A 21,283-nucleotide genomic window follows, 5' to 3' on the forward strand; every position below is an offset into this window, starting at 1 on the left:
GTAACACCCTTGACGTCCAACTCGACAGCTGGGGGATCAGCCTGGTACAACCGCTCAAAGTAACCGGCCCAGCGGGCCTTCACTTCAGACTCCTCTGTCAAGAGCCTACCACTCTCTGCTCGAACTGCAGTGCTCCGAGGGATGGGCTTGGATGAACGTAATGCGCGAATTCCCCTGTAAGCGGGACGAGAATCACCTGTCCACAGGTGATGCTCTACCCCCTCACAGATTCCTCGCACATAGGCCTCCTTGTCCACCCTCAGTGCACGTACAGTTTTACGCCTCAGCTCCCTGAACAGCTCAGCTCTGCCATTCAGCCTGGCCCTGCGACTCTGGTCAATGGTATCCAGTGTCCCTTGAGAGACAAAATTCTTCTTTGCCCTGCGGTGAACTCCAAGGCATCCACCGGCAACATCAAGGACGGTGGTCTTGAAGGTGCTCCACAACTCTTCAGGACCCCCAAAGCACCCAGACCCCCAAGTGTCCACTCAGCCTGTTCGCAAACTCCTCAGCTACTCTCTCATCCCTGAGCTTGGCAACATCCAGCCTAGGCTGGGATGGTACCATTCTCCAGGATTTAAGGTGCAGCTTTAGAGTTGCTACAACAAGCCTGTGGTCAGTATTGAGGAACTGAGCACTCCGGTAGACCCTGCAGTTCTGGATCATCCTCCAACGACCGTCAATGAGGACATGGTCAATCTCCTTTGCCACACCGCCAGCGTTGGAATACCAAGTCCAGCGATGAGCTTGCGGGCGCTGAAACCATGAACCAGCCACCCTAAGTCCATGACTTCTTGCAAAGTCAAGGAACTTAGTGCTATTCTGGTTCATAGTTCCTGACCCATGGGGACCAACACACACCTCATAACCATCCCTATCAGTTCCAGTCGATGCATTGAAATCCCCCAAGACTAGAAGTGTATCTCGTCTGGGGCACTGATCAACCACAGACTCGAGTGTGGCGTAGAATGCATCCTTCACGGTAAGATCACTCGCCTCAGTCGGAGCATAAATAGAGACCAGGGAAATGACACCTCAGGAGTGACGAATCCTTAATCTCATAATACGCTCGTTGACCGGTGTTACCTCAATTATCATTGGGGTCAGCTTATTGGACACAGCTACAGCAACTCCTTGGGTATGGTAACCATCAGAGCGACCAGACCAATAGTAGGTGTAACCACCCACCATTATCTCGCCGCAATCCGGTCTCCGAACCTCAGAGAGAGCTGCAATCCCGATGTCCAAACGCTTGAGCTCAGATGATAACAGAGACAGGTGATCATCCTCTCTTAGGGATAGGACATTCCAGGCACCCACCCGAAGGGACCGCCTCAGGTTAACCCAAGGAGACCGCCGTCTGGTGGACGACACCTCAGCACCACTCCGACACACTCTCCCGCAATCTGACCCAGGGATGTTACCCCGTGGTTTCCCTCCTATCAAAGATTGGGGGTCCCGAAGGCTTTGCCCCAATCCCATCATCCGGTGAGCTGCCCTGCGAAGGGAAGCTGCACAGGAGGTACTCCCACGGAGTGGGTTTTCAGATTTTTTTGCGTTTTTGCGTTTTGCGGAATGAAGCGTTTTACGGTGGCTGGAGTGCAAATCCTGCCACCAACCTCCTAATAAGAAGTAACCCAACTGCAGGAGGACGTCCGCAGACACAGTTGGGCACTAGATATGGATGGCCGTTGGCTCACAAGGAGCTCCTCCGCCCTTTGACAGGTTTTGTTTTTAATCCTGCTGGGTGTCCATATCCAAACACCCTCCTCACCAGAAAACCTGGTGGGGGAGACGGTTTAGTCGCCGACAACCCGACCATGGAACAGGTTAGTACAGGTTTACATGGTACCTGTAGCAGGTCACAGATCGAACCTGACCTGACAAAAAATCCTGACAGCCAAGGATTCTCCGAAGAGTCCTGGTTAAGTCCAAGTCTCGTATCTGTAGACCAGGGACTTAAAGAATGGAAAGACCAAGGACTTAAAGACTCGGACTTTCGTCCTCCTGCATAGGTACCGACAGAGCCACACCCCATGATCTGAGCAAAGACCTTGCTCAGCACTGAGAGCAGTGTTTCCCCTCGGTAGTTGTTGCAGTCCTGGTGATCACCCTTCCTTTTCCAGAGAGGGACAACAAGGCTTCTCTTCCAGTCTGTTGGGATGAAGCCTGTGTTCCAAACAGAGCACAGATCTGCATGCAACGACGTGAGTACAGCATTTCCACCAGCCTTGAGTAGTTCAGCATGGATGCCACAGATCCCAGGAGCTTTACTCCCTTTCAACTGGTTCACCACAGCCTGTTTCCACAAATGTAGGCGGTTCACAGTTGATTGGAGGGTCAACAATAGGGATAGTGACACCGAAGACATCCCGCTCAACAGTTGGTGGGTCAGCCTGGTACATACAGCCACTAAAAGTAACTGGTCCAGCGGGCCTTCACATAAGACTCCTCCGTCAAGAGCTCACCACCCTCCGCTCGAACTGCAGTTCACTGAGGGATGTGCTTAGAGGAACGCAATGCATGAATTTGTCTGCAAGCAGGATGAGAATCACTTGACCACAGGTGATGCTCTATCCCTTCACAAATTCTTCGCACATAGGCCTCCTTGTCTGCCCTCAGCGCACGTGCAGTTTTATGCCTCAGTTCCCTGAACAGTTCAGCTCTGCCATTAAGCCTGGCCATGTGACTCTGGTCAATGGTCCCTTGGGTCCCTTGGGATCCAGTGTCCCTTGGGAGAGAAACTTGTTCTTCGCCTGATAGCGCATTCCATGACATCCACCGGCAACATCAACGATGGTAGTCTTGAAGGCACTCCACAACTCTTCAGGATTCTCTGAAATGCCCAGACCCCCAAAAATCCCCACTCAGCCTGTTTGCAAACTCATTAGCTACCTTCTCAACTTTGAGCTTGCCAACCTCCAGCCTAGGCTGGGATTGTACCATTCTCCTGGATTTGAGCTGAAACTTCAGAATTGCTACAAGCCTGTGGTCTGTATTGAAAAACTGAGTACTCCGTTAGACCCTGCAGTTCTGGAGCATCCTCCAGCGACCATCAAGGACCACATGATCAGTCTCCTTTTCCACACCACTAGCGTTGGAATACCAAGTCCAGCGATGAGCTTGTGGGCACTGAAACCATGAATCAGCCACCCTAAGTCCATGACCTCTTACGAAAATCAAGGAACTTGGTGCTATTCTGGTTCACAGTTCCAGATCTATGGGAACCAACACACATCTCATAACCATCCCTATCAGTGCCAGTTCATGCATTGAATTCCTCCAAGACTGGAAGAGTATCTTTTCTGGTGCACCAATCAACCACAGACTTGAGCGCAGCATAGAATGCCTCCTTCACAGTGAGATCGCTCACCTCAATCGGAGCATATACAGAGACCAAGGAAATGACACCCAAGGATTGACCAGTGTTACCTCAATTATCATGGGAATCAGCTTATTGGACACAGCTCCAGAAAGTCCTTGTGCATGGTAACCATATGAGCGACCAGACCAGTAGTAGGTGTAACCACCCACCACTATCTCACCATTATCTCACCACTATTTCACCACAATCCGGTTTCCAAACCTCAGAGTGCTGCAATACCGATGTTCAAACACTGGAGTGCAGATGATAGCAGACAGGTGATCATTCTCTCTTGGGGATAGGCCATTCCAGGCACCCACCCAAAGGGACCGCCTCAGGTTAATACCTCCAGATGTTCTCATTTATATATACTGTATATATGTACACCGAAACATATGATCAAAATGAACCAGTTTGAGCAGAGGAAGAGCAGGAGAAATTTGCAGGAAAGTTAGTCGTCACCAAGTCCAGCAGGGAAGATTTGCCATTGGAAAAATTCTGGGTTGGAAAGTTCACAGATCATGTCAGTCCCATGGAGTCACGGGTCTTTTGCTGAAGTGCTGTGGCTGATGAGAGAGGTACCAACACCCAGCCATTTTGCATGTTGATAATTGAAATTGCCACATATGAGGAAGAGATGGTTGGAATGAGTGGTTAAAAAATTGTCCATATTGTCTGAGAGAGAGAGAGATGGAGATTTGAGTTTTCACTTTTAGGAGGATGGTACAACACAGACTAACAAGAGGTGGGAGTGGAGGGTAAGTGTCAGCTGGAGGTATTCCTGGGGGATGGGAGGTGTAAGATCAGTACAATTGCAGTAAGATCGAGTTATTTTTGTACCTCACATCAATAATTGAGTTATTGATGTATAGTGCAACTCCGTTGCTGGGGCGTAGTTCATGCCTATAAAATCGGAGGAGGCAATAACCGGGGAGAGACATGAAGGAGTGAGGAACATCCTGTGGGAGGAAGGATTCTGTTAAACAGATGATGTCTGGTTTAATAGACAAACTCAATTAATAGACATGCTCACGTTCCAATAGTACTTAATTAATAGACGTACTCACATTTCAATATTGTAGTATGTAATTGGTAGATGTACTTGGTTTCAATGTTACGTAATTAATAGATGAACATTTATCCAGGCTGGCTGCACACCTCCACTCATTTATTCTTCTTTTTTCTCACCTATGGAGCCAACTTCTTCAGTTTGTTCAATGTTCTTCCACCCAACACCTCCAATATGGCTGTTCACCATCCTTCTCAAGTCACCCCCCTCCCACATTACTCATGATCTTTTCTATCCTCATTGACCCACCCCAAGAACACCCCTCCCTTTCCAGGTTATTGTATTAACTCCCCTCTCCCTAAGCCTCCTTTTTGTTCCATTTCTGTTTCATACCTGGTGTTCTCTTCCTCTTTTTTCAGCCCCACTTCTTGCTGTGTTTGAGCTTGTATCCAGCTTGTTCACCCCCTTTGTCCTTCTCACACTCACCTTGTTTTCATTCTTCCCCTCACCTATTCTTCCTCCAAGTATCCCTCTGTTGTGTCCCTATACCCTACTGTTAGTGTGGTTCCCCATTTTCCACTGTGCTCTTTCAGTTCTGTGTTCTAACTCTTCCACAAGCCTCAACTTTGTACACAAAGAAAAAGATGTCCCTTTTTTTTTTACTCATCCTCAGTGAGATTTGAGGTAACACAGACCTGCAAATGGGTACAATGCCCAGATATACCAGGGTGATGGCATGATGTATTACAGGACTGCATTGGATTCTCCCAACTACAAAAGATTAAAAAAAAATTGTATACATGGTCGAGGTTCGTAGGAAGAGCTAGAGCAGAATGGAAGGGAACAAAATGGAAAGGGGGAAACACCAATGGCAGGGTAGAAATGAGAGAGAAATCAAGGGGACACATCGGGTGAACAGGCTGAATGAAACGCAACAAGAAGAGGAAGGTGAAGGCAGAGATGAAACAGAAAAGGAACAAACCAATCAACAATGAGCAAACAAAGAGGGGTGAGGGAGAGGGTGGAAATCACAATATCCTGGAAAAAGAGTGTTTGGAAATGGGGTCCTTTGGGGTAGAAGAGTTCATGAATATGAATTAGGGGGTGACCTGATGTGGTAGTTGACCAGCTGTTTTGAAGCCCTGAAGGAAGGAATGGGACTGGACTGAGTATGGGAAGTTGGTTATCCAGGCAAGTAAAAAGAGGACAAATGAGTGGAGGTGAGCAATGAGCCTGGACTTGTTTTGTTTTTTTACCACGGTTTGTTAAATTATTACACCTTCCAAGCTGTCACCATTTGCTTTGAGCAATTTTAAAAGACAACACTTTGTTCTGTGTATTAATAAATTAATGATGATAGATGTAAATAATATTTGAATACTTGTTCCAAGACAAATCCTCAAAAGGGACTTAAAGTCTTGTTTTTCTCATAATACTTTACAAATGAGAAAAAAAAGTTGCTTTGGCGATTTTGTTTTCAATTACAGCGAGTTAATTGCATACGGAAAGAATGTTTCTGGTTTTTTAAAGCTCGACGAGCCGTAACATGCAGACAGAGCCATTAGACAACGCTGGACTGACTCCAGATAAACACAGCAGTGACCTTGAGGGTTTCTGATGCACTTTGGGTGTCAGTGATGCCATCTTGTGATTTCGCATTCCTTTCTGCAGTCCACAGGGCAATTAAGAATTCTTTCCCCCTCCTCCTCCCCCCGACACCACTCCCTCCCTTGCCTGAGGATGCCAACACACATGGTTTATCTGTGCTATGTCTAAATGCTGAGTTTCAAACGAGGAAACAGCACGCAGCATATTCTAAGTCTTTAGTTTGACTTGATTAGGGGCAGAAACGAACCGCTGACCTCCAACACTCAGAGCGCATGCTCTAACCACATTGGCACTGAGTTTGGTTACACACATAATGAAGCATGTAAAACACAATAAGTGAAAATATGATTTTAATGACGAGGTTATTGACTTGAAACATTGTTGAGAAACTTGAAGTTTTGCACACCACCACAGGAAACTCTGAACAAACATGAAGGCATCTAAGATCGGTCCCTGTAGCAGAATGTGACAAGCGAGCAGAGGAGGCAACGACAGCAACTCTGAACACATGCTGGAGTGATATGATATGTAGGGTCCAGAAATGTTTCTGTGTTCTGTTTAACATACTTCTTTGTTTCTGTGTGCAAGTCTTTTCCTACCGACTGGGTAATCCACCACATTGCAAAAGTTCCTTGAATATGGAACCTTCAGCAGAATGTGATGTGTTTTACTTCAGTATTTACCACGCTCTCTATCACCCGGCTGGAATTAAATCGAATTAATTTATAGTTCTAATATCTCCTCTTAGAAGTCTCTTTTGAGGGAATGGTCTATATGTTGAGTAGAGTATTGTCAAATATTTATGTTCAGCTAATCATCCTGATGATATGGCAGACGCTGCACGTGAAAGAGATACATATACATAATACAATGTTTGGCCAAGTTATTCGAACAGCGCAGCTGCCAACAACAAAAACAACATGCATAATTATTACTATATTAGCAGGGGTTGACACAATTTTTTTTTTAATTTGGTTCTCCAATGAGTACCAGCAGAAATGGTTTGGTACTCAAGAAAAAAAAACATGTCAGCTTTGAGTGTGCTCGTCTACTTTCCCAAGCGTCACTCCGACTTTTAAAACTCCTCTCAGCTTAGAATGCATCTCACTCCTCTGTAAGCGCTCTCTCTCAGAACGTCCGCTCAAGACGAGACACTTGCAAGCCGCTCTTTTACCCACCACCCCACCAATCCACATGACCCACCATCATCATCCCTCTACCTGCTCTCCTGGCCGCTCCTGTCGAGAGCGGGTGTTTCCATCAGAATAAATTAAAGAACATGAACAAATATCTTCAATATTATTAAAAATTGCTGTTTGAAATTGTGGTGTGAGAAAGCTTTGCATGGATTGAAGTGGACTCAGATTCAGAAAAAGATGACATGCCAAATTCTGTTGTACATTACACCATGTAGACCGTCACTGGGGGTGCACTATATTTGCAGCCATAAATGAACCATCTGGTTTATGAGATGTTACATACTCTCTGCACTAAAATTATGCTTAAGTCCTGTGGTTAAGGATAAGTAAATTGAACAATAAATCGATTTCAATAAGGTGAAATCTATCTATCTGGGTTCTTCCTGACAACTTTGTTCTTTGCTTCTTTGTTTCGTTCACATTTCTTTCTAACTTTTTTCACAATTCTCTTTACTCATTCCAATTCTTCTTTTTTCTTCTTTTTCATCTCTTTTACTTTCTATTGCTCTCTTTCTTTATCCATCTGTCTAAGGAGAAGTGAATTCTTGCAGAAATTTTTTCTGTAAGGCTCACTTGGCTGCGCTTGGATGGGTTTTAGAGCTGTGGAGTAGCTGCTGAAATCCGAACCCTATCTAGGTTCCTCCTGATGGCTCCATATTTGCTCTTTACTTCTTCAGGTTCCTTTTTGGTCTACTGTTTCATTAACATCAGGTTAGATTTAACATCAGTGATTCGATTAGTCATTATGTCATCAAGTAGGTAGCTGTAATACTCATTCTTCAATCACGATTTATTTTCACATTACCAACATTGGTGTGAGTGCTGTTTTATATACACTGCCCAAGCAATCTTCCTCATGCAAAGTAATTTCGTTACCATTCATTCCAACCCCACCAGAGATTCCAAAGTTTCTTTCCCACGAGGATACCCGGTTGCTCATTGCTTTGGCCCAGCTTCGTGGCCTTCGTGGCACCAATTCTGCCAAGTTTCAACAGGAGGCACCAGACACACAATATGACGGGTTGCAGGCACGGTGGCACCTCTTTCAGTTGCTGGACCGAAACCAGGATGGCAAGCTTCAGCCAGTTGAAGTGAGGCATTGACGTTGACAAGTATAAGTCTAAGAAAGAGTAGTGGTGAGTGAAACTGCTACATGTGATATAAAATGCACTTCCCATGATCCATTAGTGAGGTATTCCAAATCAGCTGCCCGACAGCTATAGTTGCCCCATTTCAGACAATGTAATTTCATATCTGATTTTAAACGTGTAGTTTAATGTCCTATTTTTAGATTTGGTAAAATTCATTAACTTTTGTTCTTTTTTTTTTCTTTTTTAACAAGGGGAGGTCAAATTTTATCTGTACTTTTGTTTCTTAAAACACAGTCTAGGCCAAAGGGGCCATTCAAAAATTACATAATGCATGGGGTTGGGCAGGGTTTATTTTAACGTGCAGTAGACCCCTACTTGTGCAGTTCTAAATCAATTTGTGTAGTTCTAAATCCAATTTTGTGCAGTGCTAAAATTTATAATAAAAACTCTAATGTCATATAAAGAAACAAGAAGTCAATGCATGACCATGATACTGAAAAGCAAAAGTACCTTTATTTACTGTTTATATGACAAGAAGTATATTTTTAATTTTACATACACAAATGTATGCTGATTAGTACTTTGTTTTAAAAATTTTTGTCGAATAATAAGATGGTTAAAACTTAAAACACGGTTTATATGACTAGATATATATTTTTAGTCTTACACATGCTGAATTGTACTTTGATTTACATTTTGTGTCAAACAATACATGGTAAAAGATGGCGAAAACAGTGAAACTTTCATAAATGCAAGATTTGCAAAGTTGTATCTTGCATATAATCTAAAAACATCTTGTTTTTTCAATGGCGGTTCAGCCGTATCATTAATAGGTTACTCTGCTTGACAAACCTGCACCGCAAGGCTAGGCCTACAGGCTCTGCCAGTGATCATCTGAGCGATGGTTCTGTAAACAAGCACTGACCTAATAATTCATGCGCAACTTTGGGCGACTAGCGTATGAGACATTAAGTAGTTAGCAAGGCTGTTCCACTTTTAGCTAATAATACTAATTTTATAGACTTCATTGTGGCATCCTGTGTTGTGTACCTTGTCAGGGGATACAAAGGAACTTAAAATCTATAAAAAGTAAAAAAAAAAAAAAACAGCCATTACAAATGCTTCTCAGACTCAGAGAATCTCAAACACTGTGCCATGGCACTTGCCTCAAAGGGTTGGGGGGAGGAGGGTTGGGGGCGAGGTGTTGTGTGTGTGTGTGTGTGTGTGTGTGTGTGTGTGTGTGTGTGTCCAAGCATTATGGAATGCTACAGCGGGAGGGGGATGTTTTTAGTGCCGTTATGTAATGCTAAATTGATCAACCACAACTTCGTTCCAGGTCCCCTTTATTTAACGATGCAAGTATTTAATGATGCACCTATTCAATACATTCATGATAAAAGCAAATCGCTTTATTTAAATTCCGTCATTGCTTTTCCCACAGACACTTAATCGCATTTGCAAATGAAAGCATTTGAACATATTTCAAAACTATTGCATAAACTCTGAGCGATTAATCCGATGAAGTCATCACAGGGATTCCGACTGCTGCCTGGTCTTATTGACGGTACACTGACCGCCTTTACTTTTTCAAATATCGTTCGTAGTAACAAAAAAAACAACGGGATAACTAGCATTCTGGGATTAAGGTTCATCAGATAAGGGGGGAGGAGGTGTGTCTTCAACGAGCGTTATGTAATATTTTAGGGGGCGTCTGTTGAAGCATTATGGAGCGTTACAGGGGGGTAGGGGGACCAGATTTGGACAAAAAAAAGTTATGTAATTTTTGAAAGGCCCCTAATGTATGCACATTCATACTTTTTGAGGGGGTTTGTCTTGTATAGCGTTTGACGAATATTCATTATCATGTGTTTCTTGCTTTAATGCATCTGCTGAAAATCACAATGGTGGCAAGTTAGATAAGGGAAGGGATGGAACAGGAAATGATAATGAAATTTCTGTTCAACATAAAACTTGAAGTATGTTGAAATTTATAAATAATCGGGGGCACAGTAATGGTGGTGATTACCTGTATTCGTATAGGTTATATACAAGGTAAGTTAAACAAAAGTCCAGGTGAATTTTTAACTTTCCACTTACAATATGATTCATTGCTCAAAATGTCGCAGAATATAAAGTACTTGTGAAGTACGTATTGTGATGTCTTCTTTCATGTCCATGAATCAAGCTATCCAGTAGCGCGTGCACCAACTGATATAGGCAGGAATAACACTGCTGGTATGGGAATAGTTGGACATTAAATAAATGATCTCTAATCCATTATTTCACTTGCCTTTTGCTTTCCGTGCCATTTTCACACTTACTCAAAAGTAGATTTCATGGCTACCAATCAAACTGCTGCTTTTGAAAATTTATCTGCTAATTTTACATGCCATAAGCAATCAAACTAGCCTTTGTTTCACATTCACATTTTGTTCTCTCTGGGTATGGAAAAGAAAACAAAAGCAGGCGTATAAAATTGTAAGATTGTTATTGTTATCAAAAAAAATACCAAACAATGACAAAATAGTCAATAGATGGCATTCACATCATCGTTCTGCACTGAAAATATCTAACCATGCACTTGAAAAAGATTCTCCATTATTTAATATCCGTTAGGCTGCATACGTAATAGTTAGTGATCAGCCCTTCAAAAATAACTTTTCAAATTATTTTTCATGTTAGGTGACGATAAGTAAAGGGTTACTTTTGCTACTGTGAGTATAATATAGGGAAGCTCAGGGATCAGAAAGGTGGTAGGAGTGCTGTGGGAGAAGCGATGGATTGTGAGAAGGCACCCACATCTTCAGAGAGCAGTTCTCCCTGTCCCAACGACGAAGCAGAGCAGGAGACAATGAAAGATGTTTAGCTTGAAGTCCAAGATCCAATTCTTGTGTGAAAATGCGGCTGTCACCATCATTGACTCTGGAACCGCCTTCACCTGCGGCCGGTCCCACGATTGGCTGCCTGCTGCTTGTGTGAGGTGTTATCTTCCAAGCTGTCCTGTGAGGTGGCCCCAATAAAAAGGCTTCCACCCCTCTCCAAGGCTCTCCAGCCGACTTTGCCACCATGGCTTGCTCGCACCGGCTGAATAGTTAATAATCGGTGGCGGTGTTGAAGATTAAAGCACTTCCATTGCGCCTTTTTGTAGCCACAAGTCTTCATCTTGTCCTGCCTGCTAACGTGAGGTTTTCATACTTACAATCTTATTTATATCTATACAGTAAACCCTCAAATATTGTTGGTTTCAACAAATTGTGGGCAACCTATTGTGTTCTGACCTATTTCGTTATTACGGGATTTCATTTCGGCCAATCATGGTTTTTGGGCTGAGATGAGTCATTGTTTGTGTCCCATGTGTGTACGATTATCTCACATTACGAGCCCTGTATTTCACGCACACCGTGTTTAATGGCACCCAAACGTAAAGCGATGGACAAAATTAGTTGTGTCACAAGGCAGAGAAACGTTATGACTTTGGGCAAAAATATTGAGTTGTTAGATTGGTTGGGTCGAGGTGAAAATGCAGCATCTGTGGGCCACCACTACAGGATCAATGATTGTAGGTACCAAAACTTCCCCATGTTCTCTTACTCATTCCCAAACCTTCATTTTCCAACCCAGTATTCGAACCTTATTCCCAAACCCTTATTTTTCGACACCTAGACTTGAACCCCCATTCCCGTGCTTCATTCTCAAACACACATTCTCGACCGCAGCTCATGAAACTAATTGAGGCGACACAGGGATTTATGCCAGAGCAGTTTTTTTAACACCAAGATGGGGTTATTCTGGAAGACGATGCCATCTTGTACCTTCATCTTCAAGCAGGGAAGATCTGCTCTGGGTGAAGGGAAGGTGGTTGATCATAGTCTTGCCATTCTATGTGGAAATGCTGTAGGCGACTTCGTCGTAAAGCTAATGCTACTCTTCCAATTGCTGAATCACACTCCCCCGTTCCCCACTCATCGCTCTGCACTCACCCTTCGCCCACTCACCACCCCCTCCCCTCTCCAACAGCATCATCCCGAGCTCAGTCTTATGTTTTCTATTTATGGCAGAGTACAGTGCGAGTAGGTAATGTTCTTACCCTCACTCACCTCGCTGTTTTGTAATGAATTAAAAAAGGTAAAACTCTCGTGTTTTTGTTCATTTTACCCTGTATTTATTGTATTTTCATAGTTATTTCAATTTACATGCTATATATATATATATATATATATATATATATATATATATATATATATATATATATATATATATATATATATATATATATATATATATATATTTACATGTTAATTTCAATTGTAATGTTTATTTCTGGCTGCCGTCGATCTTCGTCTGTATTTTCTCAAAGCCCAGGAACCGAAACACCCTTTTCCCATTGGCCCTTGGTTTCCACAATTGTGGTTTTAAATTTTGCGGAATTTTCCAGGAACCTTTTCACCACGATATTTGAGGGTTTACTGTACTGTCTATAAATTATATATGCTGCCTCCTCATCATCACGTTTAACAACATAACTTACTCTGACAATTTCCCTGTTTACAAGAGTAAATATACGCTACATGAATCACACTAGCCTACTATAATCTTACTACATTATAACTATGGATCCCAACCCCTTCCACATAACAATACTAATGAGAAAACAGTTAAACAACAGCAGCATTTACAATTTATGCTTTCATTTTACAGCAGACTCGTCAATCAAACAATACTAGCATAACCCGCGCTCTGCGTGACATGTTGGGGTGGGTGTGTTTGAGAAAGGAACTGATGCAGAGTATCAGTAGTAATTTTACTTTAATGCAGTAAGTGGAATACGATTTCACTGTTTCAGAACCATTTTATTTACTTTTTTTGTACCATGCACCTCATATGGTCTTTGAGATAATGTAAGCCGAATATCACATTACTCGAGCGCAGAACAAAGTCGAAGATAGCGCGACACGAAACCACAAACTCGGAAATAATATATAACATACTCACATAGATGGTCTTTTTTTAAATTTGGGGGTTCTCTTTTGTTATTATATAAATTATTTCCTGTTTTATTCATGCTTCGGAATAATTGTTAGTGGTGAGCTAAGAATTTAGAAATTCTCCTGCGGAGTTGCACTGCTACGGTGTGTGCAGGTTTGTGATCATGTTCATCTGACCAGTGGCATGTGGTTGACATCATTGGAACTGCTGCAGATATACAATACCCTCGGAATTTATACCGATGTGCATGGTAAGTTTGGATGTTTATCATGAGTCGCTTGTGAATGAACAATTAGTATCTTATTTTTCAATAATTTATCTCTTCATTGTAATAACTTTCTTTTGAATGACTATACCAAGTGCTCATGTTTCTTGCTGGGGATTGCAAAGGGGGGTGTGCGAGGAAGGGGACAATTAATTAGGGGAATTGTAGGATGGGCTAATATCTACATTTTGTCGTATTTTGTAATGGTGTGTGTGTGTGTGTGTGTGTGTGTGTGTGTGTGTGTGTGTGTGTGTGTGTGTGTGTGTGTGTGTGTGTGTGTGTGTGTGTGTGTGTGTGTGTGTGTGTGTGTGTGTGTGTGTGTGTATATATAGTATTCAACATCCAATAAGCAGCTATCTTCATATTATTATATTCATGTTGTGAATCTGGGAGTCAAATGAGCTATGGCTCCAGTGAGCTGTGAAAGATATCTGCTCTACCACCACCTTTAAACCTCTTGGGTGTATATAATCCAGCCCTGGAGCTTTATAATCTCTAAGCTTACCTCATTGTTTCTTCATGTCCTCCACTACTATTTGAATCTTCTCGAAAAGCCCTTGCTCACCACCAATATAAATACCTTCACCTATTGTTAATTATGTTGACAGTTATTGTGTAATTATTGACACAAAAATGGAATTTAATAAGCCTGCCATCTCACCTTCATCATCCACCACTTCCTCAAGGGGTCCACACTTCTCTTAATCTTTTCCTTACCACTCACATCCTTAAAGAATATCTTGCTATTTTGCTTTTTATTCTTGGCTAGATCCTTTTCATATCCTCTTTTGACTTGTCGAGTTATTTTCTTAACTAGCCTCTGTTTCCTGCTCTACATATATGAATTGAATTCCAGTCCTGTTTTTGTATAACTGATTATCATTAGTAACACTTATAACCTCCCTGCTCATCAACCCTGGTTTCTCTGCCCCTACCTTTAAACCTAACTGCAACATACCTACTCTGCACCCTATACATTTGCTCCATGAAGGTTGCCCGTATCTCTAATGCAAACTGCTCACTCATTAACTTTTCCAAATCGAGAGCACTTCACTCTCTCCTCGTACCCTCAATGTTTGCCTTCCTGAAATCTTTCTTTATCTATCTGTGTAGGGAGAAATGATAGAAAAAATATTTTTGTAAGGTTCACTTGACTGTGCCTTTATGGGTTTGAGGGTCATGGTGAAACGGCTGAAACCCAAATCCTATCCAGGGTTCCTCCTGATGACTCCATCTTTGCTTATTTAGGTTCTTCCTGATGACTCCGATGCGGTATTTGCCATTTGGTCTTTCATTTGATTAACCTACTGTCCCAAAATCCACATCTCAGCAATATAGTTGCAAACACCATGTTAAGGTCACTTGTCTCAAAATGCTCTCCAACCACCACCTCCTCCACCATGTTGGGATCATGACTTAAACAGAGGTTTAACACCCCACTCCCCCAAGTGGGCTTGTCTACAAACTGATTGTGATTTGCTTTTGTATTTTCCGCCGAGGCCATGATAATTATATTCCAACATCATTTGGGACCTCAACCTATTTTGTGGGTTATTTAATTTTGATGGACTTCTTCAAATCCATCTTTTAATCATTTATTATATACACATGGAGAATGATTCGTAATTTATTCTACTTTTTGTCAATCTCCACTGGCATGTGTGCTGATATTTCTTCTGACGTGGTCTTCACATGGACCTGTCTGTCTTCCATCTGCATACAATTCCCTTGGCTCACCTTAAAGCTCTTGCTTGACCTTTTTCAAATTCACATTAAATCAAGCTATGCTTCATCAAACTTTTGGTAGCTTATAGAAAAGACATGTGGTTACCTGTTCATTGTACCTGCATTACTTAGAGTGGTTTGTCCACACTGCAGGTTGTGTGGGGCAAGAAGCGTTTTTGTTATTAACCCCAAGCAAACTGTGGACTGTTCTGAATGGTGTTTGGCCACAAGAAGACAGCTCTTTGGAAAAGTATGCACGAAGCACGTGGCTCCAGCTCGGCGCTGATGCACACCAACTGCTTAAAGCAATCTGGACCAGGTGAAGACATTTGCTTCTTTCTTCTTTGGCCTCTAAGCAAACGCATTAATATTGGGATTGGCCCTGCGAATACCATATGTACTGGAGGTTTGTGTTAATTTTCCTCTGTAGATGTTGATTGTTTTTTTTTAATTCGTAAGGATCTTAAAACCGTATTAAGATTTGGATTTTTACTTTGGGAATTTTGTTCTTCAACAGTCATTGTAAAAATAATTGGTGATTTGATCTCAGTTGTTATTCACGTCAAGTGGGATAAGGTGCCATTCTCAGCAAAGTTGGGTCAAGATGGCCTCTTTCACCTTGGTTGCCTCATGATCTTCATCAGACAGTTGAGGTGAAAGTGAGTTCGCTTTGTGACGTGGTGGCTCTTCGTAGCTGTCCAGGTCTCAGATGCTTTGTTCACAGTCTAGATTTAATGGCAGAGGTTTTGTTGACTATGAACCGGCAATAGTTGGTGGATGTTTAAGACCCCACTGTGTTCTTTGTGAAGAGTCGGCGAGCTTTCGCCGGCGTCATGAACAAATTCCAAATTCCTGCCCAAACTACTGCTGGGATGGCAAACCATCCAGCATAGCTTTTGTAAGCCGTAACTTTTTTTTCCATTTGAGCTTTTGACATCAAATTTTCAACAAAGCTTTATTATAAGAACATAAAGAAATCAAATTAATAATTTTGTCAAAGGTCAAAGGTTGACGTGACATTAAATCATATCATCAATTTTCATCCAATTGACCAAAAATTTTAATTATCATTTGGGCTCATGTTTTCAAATTTTCCAAAAGGCTTTATTATGACAATATAGAGTCGACAAATTGTGCATTTGGTCAAAAGGTCAAAGGTATAATTTGGCATACGGAAGAAGAAGTCTGAATACAAAGTCTGCAAACAGGCTTTGCATTTTCAGATGCTTTCTTGTTTCAGTTGTGATGTATTTATTTTGACTGTCGCCCACCTTCCTCTGTTGGTTCACGAAAAAATATTTTCACGAAAAATATAAGTGACCACTATATTCGTTATTGCTGTCTGTCTGTCTGTCCCGAGCATAGCTCCGTGGGTTTTGTTCCGATCCTGATGAAATTTTGGTGGGAGGTTTATATCATGATCTAGTTGTGTTTTCCTGAAAATGGGCGTGGTCCGCCCAATATGGGCGGAGCCAGGCCCAAAAAACATGTGTTTTTAGGGGGTAGCCGATTTCAATTTGCATCTTCTCCTATGGGTTTTGTCGAATCTGATGGGTTTCGGTATTTGGTTAGCCCAATGGCACCTGCATAGCGCCACGGAGCTCGATTTTTTTTATTTTTTTTTTTCATTTTAGTGTCAAGGTCACGAACTTAGAAAATTGCAAATTTTGACATAAAAAAATTTCTTCTCCGAGGGGTTTGTCGAATCTGGCAGGGGTTTGGGTATTTGGTTAGCCCAATGGCACCTGTCAAAATAGCCCCACAGAGCTCGATTTTTCATTTTCGTCCCAAGGTCAAGGCCACAAGGTTACGAACTTAGAAAATTGCGAATTGTGTTTTTAGGGGGTAGCCGATTTCAATTTGCATCTTCTCCTAGGGGGTTTGTCGAATATGGCAGGGGTTTCGGTATTTGGTTAGCCCAATGGCACCTGCATAGCCCGACGGAGCTCGATTTTTTCATTTTCGTCACAAGGTCACGAACTTAGAAAATTGCACTTTTGACATAAAAATCCATCTTCTCCGAGGGGGTTGTCGAATCTGGCAGGGGTTTCGGTATTTGGTTAGCCCAATGGCACCTGCGTAGCCCCACGGAGCTCGATTTTTTTTTTTTTTTTCATTTTAGTCACAAGGTCACATGAACTTAGAAAATTTCGAATTTTGATATAAAAATCAGACTACCGCCCAAACTTTGAGAGCTAGGATGACAATATTTTTTATACATAATCTTGAGGTCATTCCCCACCTAAAGTCTTGAAACCATTTTGCTCTATCTCAAACACCTTGCCCGTGGCGCCCCCCTCAAGTTTGGTTTTACGCTGATTTCATCAAAGTATGAATAATCCGAGGAGTGCGAAATGCCATATAGCCTATATGACGTTCTATTGTTCCTGGAATGTTCCGGAGGAAGTTTTGCACCAAAGGTCATAATCCTTGACCTTTGACCTTTAAAGTTCACAAAGGTCAAATTTTCAAAGTTGTGGGAATCGAACCGGGTTTTCGACCTTCTTCGACGAACTAACTCCATTAAGTCAAACAAAATGTCTGCCTGTCTGGCAGTCAAACAAAATAGAAAATAATTCCAAACAAGAAACTTGCTGTTTATAAGGACGTCATAAAGGACACAAAGAACAGGCACAAATAACTCATTTAATGTGTTAAATAAGGTGGGTGGGGATAAAAGACTGCATCGATGGTGGTAAAGTTTGGAAAAAAGTTTTGTTTTTCGACACCATTTAAAACATTAAATTTCAATTGAGTGGTATGCTTCAAGACTGTAAAACACAAATTTCCTTGTTGGAATGTCCATAAACCTCCAGTTTATTAGTACACTACCTGGACAAAATAGTACGCCATCTCGACCAATCAAATTTTCCGCTCGTGCTCTCACCGTTGGGGAATATCGAGATTTCGACAAAATTGCAGCTCGTAGGAAATATAGATCGTGCCCGGAAACGCAATGGAAGAGTTGAAAAGACCCTTCTCACTGTCCTTTTTCTCAAGACTGTGCAGGGTAATGTGTTATATTAACTCACTAGTTTTATCATCCATTTGCACATTCTTCTCCTTCTTTGGCTTTCCCTCCATTTGAGGATGATATTCTTCCATGGTTATTTTATCTGTGAGTCCATAGATGACTGATGAAGCTGATCTGGAATTGGCAGACTCCATCACAATTCGGGCATGTGTTTACAAGCTGTAAGGGTGGCCCTGGGTGGTTGTTGAGGTGATCACGATGCATTATATCTCCTGCATCCATTCCACCTCCTGTTTTCATCACAGGTTTTCAAGCTGCTGAGATCCTTATAATTTGAGCATCTTTTCTCGCCCCCTGTCCCTAATGAGGTCAATAGAGTGGATCCTTAAGAAGGCTGCTCAGTTGCAATTACAGCTTCTGGAAGGCATTCCCATTCATCCAATACTACAAGACCTTCTCACTGCCGCCTTCATTGCCAGATAATGAAAAGAAGCTTCCAAACCTCACAAATCTTGCATTAGTTGTCTCTAGCTGATCACCAAATTACTTGGGGAAAAAAATCTACTGAGGATGTTGTTTCCATAGAAGATGCATCTGCGTGATTTCTTTGTCATGGAGAAACCACTGCATACCAGCTTCCACATGGAACTTAACAGAACAGGACCTTTATACAATGGCACGGAGACCAAGGCAATTGGAGATCTCATTCCTCCGCAGCCTTTGTCTGCCTATACAGCCGTTGGAATTAAATATATGCCTGGTGTTGGCTTAATGGTTAAGGTGGTGGGCTTGGGATCCTAGAGTCCTGAGTTCGAATCCCGCTCAGCTGTTGAATTAATACCAGGTGGGGTTAACTTGGCCTGTCATCCTTCCGAGGTCAGCAAAATGAGTGCCAGCATGCTGGTATACTGTGTCGGAGTGGCGACCCCTCCAGGATTGTGCCCAATAGCCAAGGAGACTGCTTAAGCAGCACCAAAGCTCTGCACAGAGTATGGTCCCAATCACCTCCTCCTTAACTTAATGGTTTTGGTGGTGGGCCATCCTCCCCATGATTAGGGGCTAAGTTGGTGTATTATAATGGTAGCTTATACTCGCCGTGTTGCAATGTTGTTAAAGGATGTATGTGATTATTTTTTTAATCGGAAGCATTGTCACCTGCTGTCCCCACCACATTCTGGTGGTGCTGCCACCTCTGCTTATTCATCAGAGTAACCCCTGTGTATTATGCAGCTCACCTTCACTGAAGGTGATTCCACAATCCGCCACCTGTGGGCATGCTGAGTAGTAGTAAAGCTCTGCATCGCATTTTGCATCTTATATGCATCAGAAATGGGTCGTGCAGCTTTCTTGTATCTTTCATCCCCATCCCACATTCGCTTGCAGCACCTCCTCTACAGTGTATATTGTTACGCCTGTGGAAATTTGCAATACACCAGAAAGGTCCTCAGGTTAGATATATCGATAAGTTCATGTATAGTTAGTCCACACCTGTTGTTTAGGGGGAATACGTGTGATTCATCCGGGCTGCGACGCTTTGAGTTCGCCATTTTTCTTTCTCTATCGTTATTTTGGACCATTAAGCCGCCAACAACTCAAACACCACCACCTTCGCCTCTTTACCTCCACAACTCCATCCCGCAAACATCGCTTCACCGCCATTCCCAAACGACGCCTGCCAACAACCAAACCACCACAGCAAACCCCCCACCACCATTTGCCTTTCTCCTTCCACAACCAACAACCACACCACCTGTCAACACCGAACGTCGTGCTGTCCAGGGCCCGTTTGGTGATTCTTGCCGAACGCGTCGAGCCACGAGTGCACATGGATCCTTTCGGGAGAGGAGAAGCGGATCAGGAAGGCTTCACGCCCCTTTTCTTCCATCCAATGACTGAGCATCGGGTGGCATGGCCCCACCTCCGAACCCGCTGTGAATGCGTTCCTTTTAGGAGGGGAAATCGGATCAGGGGAGGCTCACGCCCCTTTTTGTCCGTCCAATGGGCGAGCGTCGGGCGGTGTGGCCCCGCCTCCGAGCGCGTTTTGATCCGCGAATCTGCATACAAGCTCCTCCCCCGGTCTATAAAGATGCGAGCACAACGCAGCTTGTGTGTGCAGAAAGTGGCGCTAGTCGGAAGTCGTGGAGTCTAAGTCGTGTGCTTTGCGGGGATCGGACGGGGACGGAGCTCGGAGTGGAAGTCGAGGGACGAGTCTCGGAGTGGAGCAGGGACGCAAAAGATGACTCGGGGGCGAGAGTTCGCCGGAGTCGGTGCGGTCCCGAGACCCCGCTAGCGGTACGGAGCGTCCGCCATTCCCCTCTCCCGACCCCGAGCATCAACAATTCTCCCCCCCCCATCCGCGCTAAGATAGCGCCGGTAACCCCGTCCGTTCCCCAACCCAACCGTGGTGCTGACCAACACGTGCCTGCGCAACGCACGTCAAAGGAGCTCACCGACCATACCAGGGGCACGGAGTCAGGCGCGTTACGCGGACATTGCGTCTAGCCCGCCATCGCGCCACGAGGGCGTGGGTAAGACCCCTTCGGTCTCGTGGACCTGGCCGATCACCCAGGTCCCACGTTCATTTGGTCCACGGACCTGTCTGCCTCCTTGCCTGTGAGGGTGGCTTGTATTTTCTTTGCTTTTGGTGTAAATGTGTGTGTGTGGCACCAGTCTTGAAAGTAAACCTGAATAAGTGTGCTGAAAAATAATTTCCTTTTTATTCGGTTGTAACTCTGCGTTGTTTCCTTGCCTTGACTGTATACGTGTATTCTTGCTATAACTGTACATACGTGCTTGTCTGAGTGTGAATTAAAAGTGCTTGTCAAACTGTTTCCCGTTTCGTTGCGTCCTTTCCTCTGGTTGACATTTCCATCTTGCATCACGTAAGGGATTGGTAGTGGGTGTAGACACCCAATAAATAATCTGAACCGTCGAGGTTGACGATAACTCTGCTTGGTTATCCCTGCAGCATGGAACGAGCCGCTTAAGCGGTTCGTGTCCGAAGTCGACCTGCGGCATGGTACAACTCCTCGGTACGCTACCCACGCGGTTACTTAGGTATA

At 43.3% G+C, this 21,283-nt stretch overlaps 1 protein-coding gene across 2 annotated transcripts in view; it reads left to right on the forward strand.

Moving 5' to 3' along the window:
* LOC147012000 (transmembrane prolyl 4-hydroxylase-like) overlaps positions 1 to 21,283 on the forward strand; it is a 79,256-nt gene that overhangs the window by 21,988 nt on the left and 35,985 nt on the right. For both annotated transcript variants that reach the window (XM_085858005.1, XM_085858004.1), the window contains 3 exons: positions 8,078 to 8,271; positions 13,411 to 13,507; positions 15,401 to 15,566. In XM_085858005.1, coding sequence (XP_085714131.1) covers positions 8,078 to 8,271; positions 13,411 to 13,507; positions 15,401 to 15,566 — 457 coding nt within the window. The remainder of the gene's footprint in view (positions 1 to 8,077; positions 8,272 to 13,410; positions 13,508 to 15,400; positions 15,567 to 21,283) is intronic.

The sequence above is a fragment of the Eptatretus burgeri genome, chromosome 15 (genome assembly GCF_056783735.1).
Source record: "Eptatretus burgeri isolate ZD-2024b chromosome 15, Ebu_testis_v1, whole genome shotgun sequence".
Taxonomy (NCBI): domain Eukaryota; kingdom Metazoa; phylum Chordata; class Myxini; order Myxiniformes; family Myxinidae; genus Eptatretus; species Eptatretus burgeri.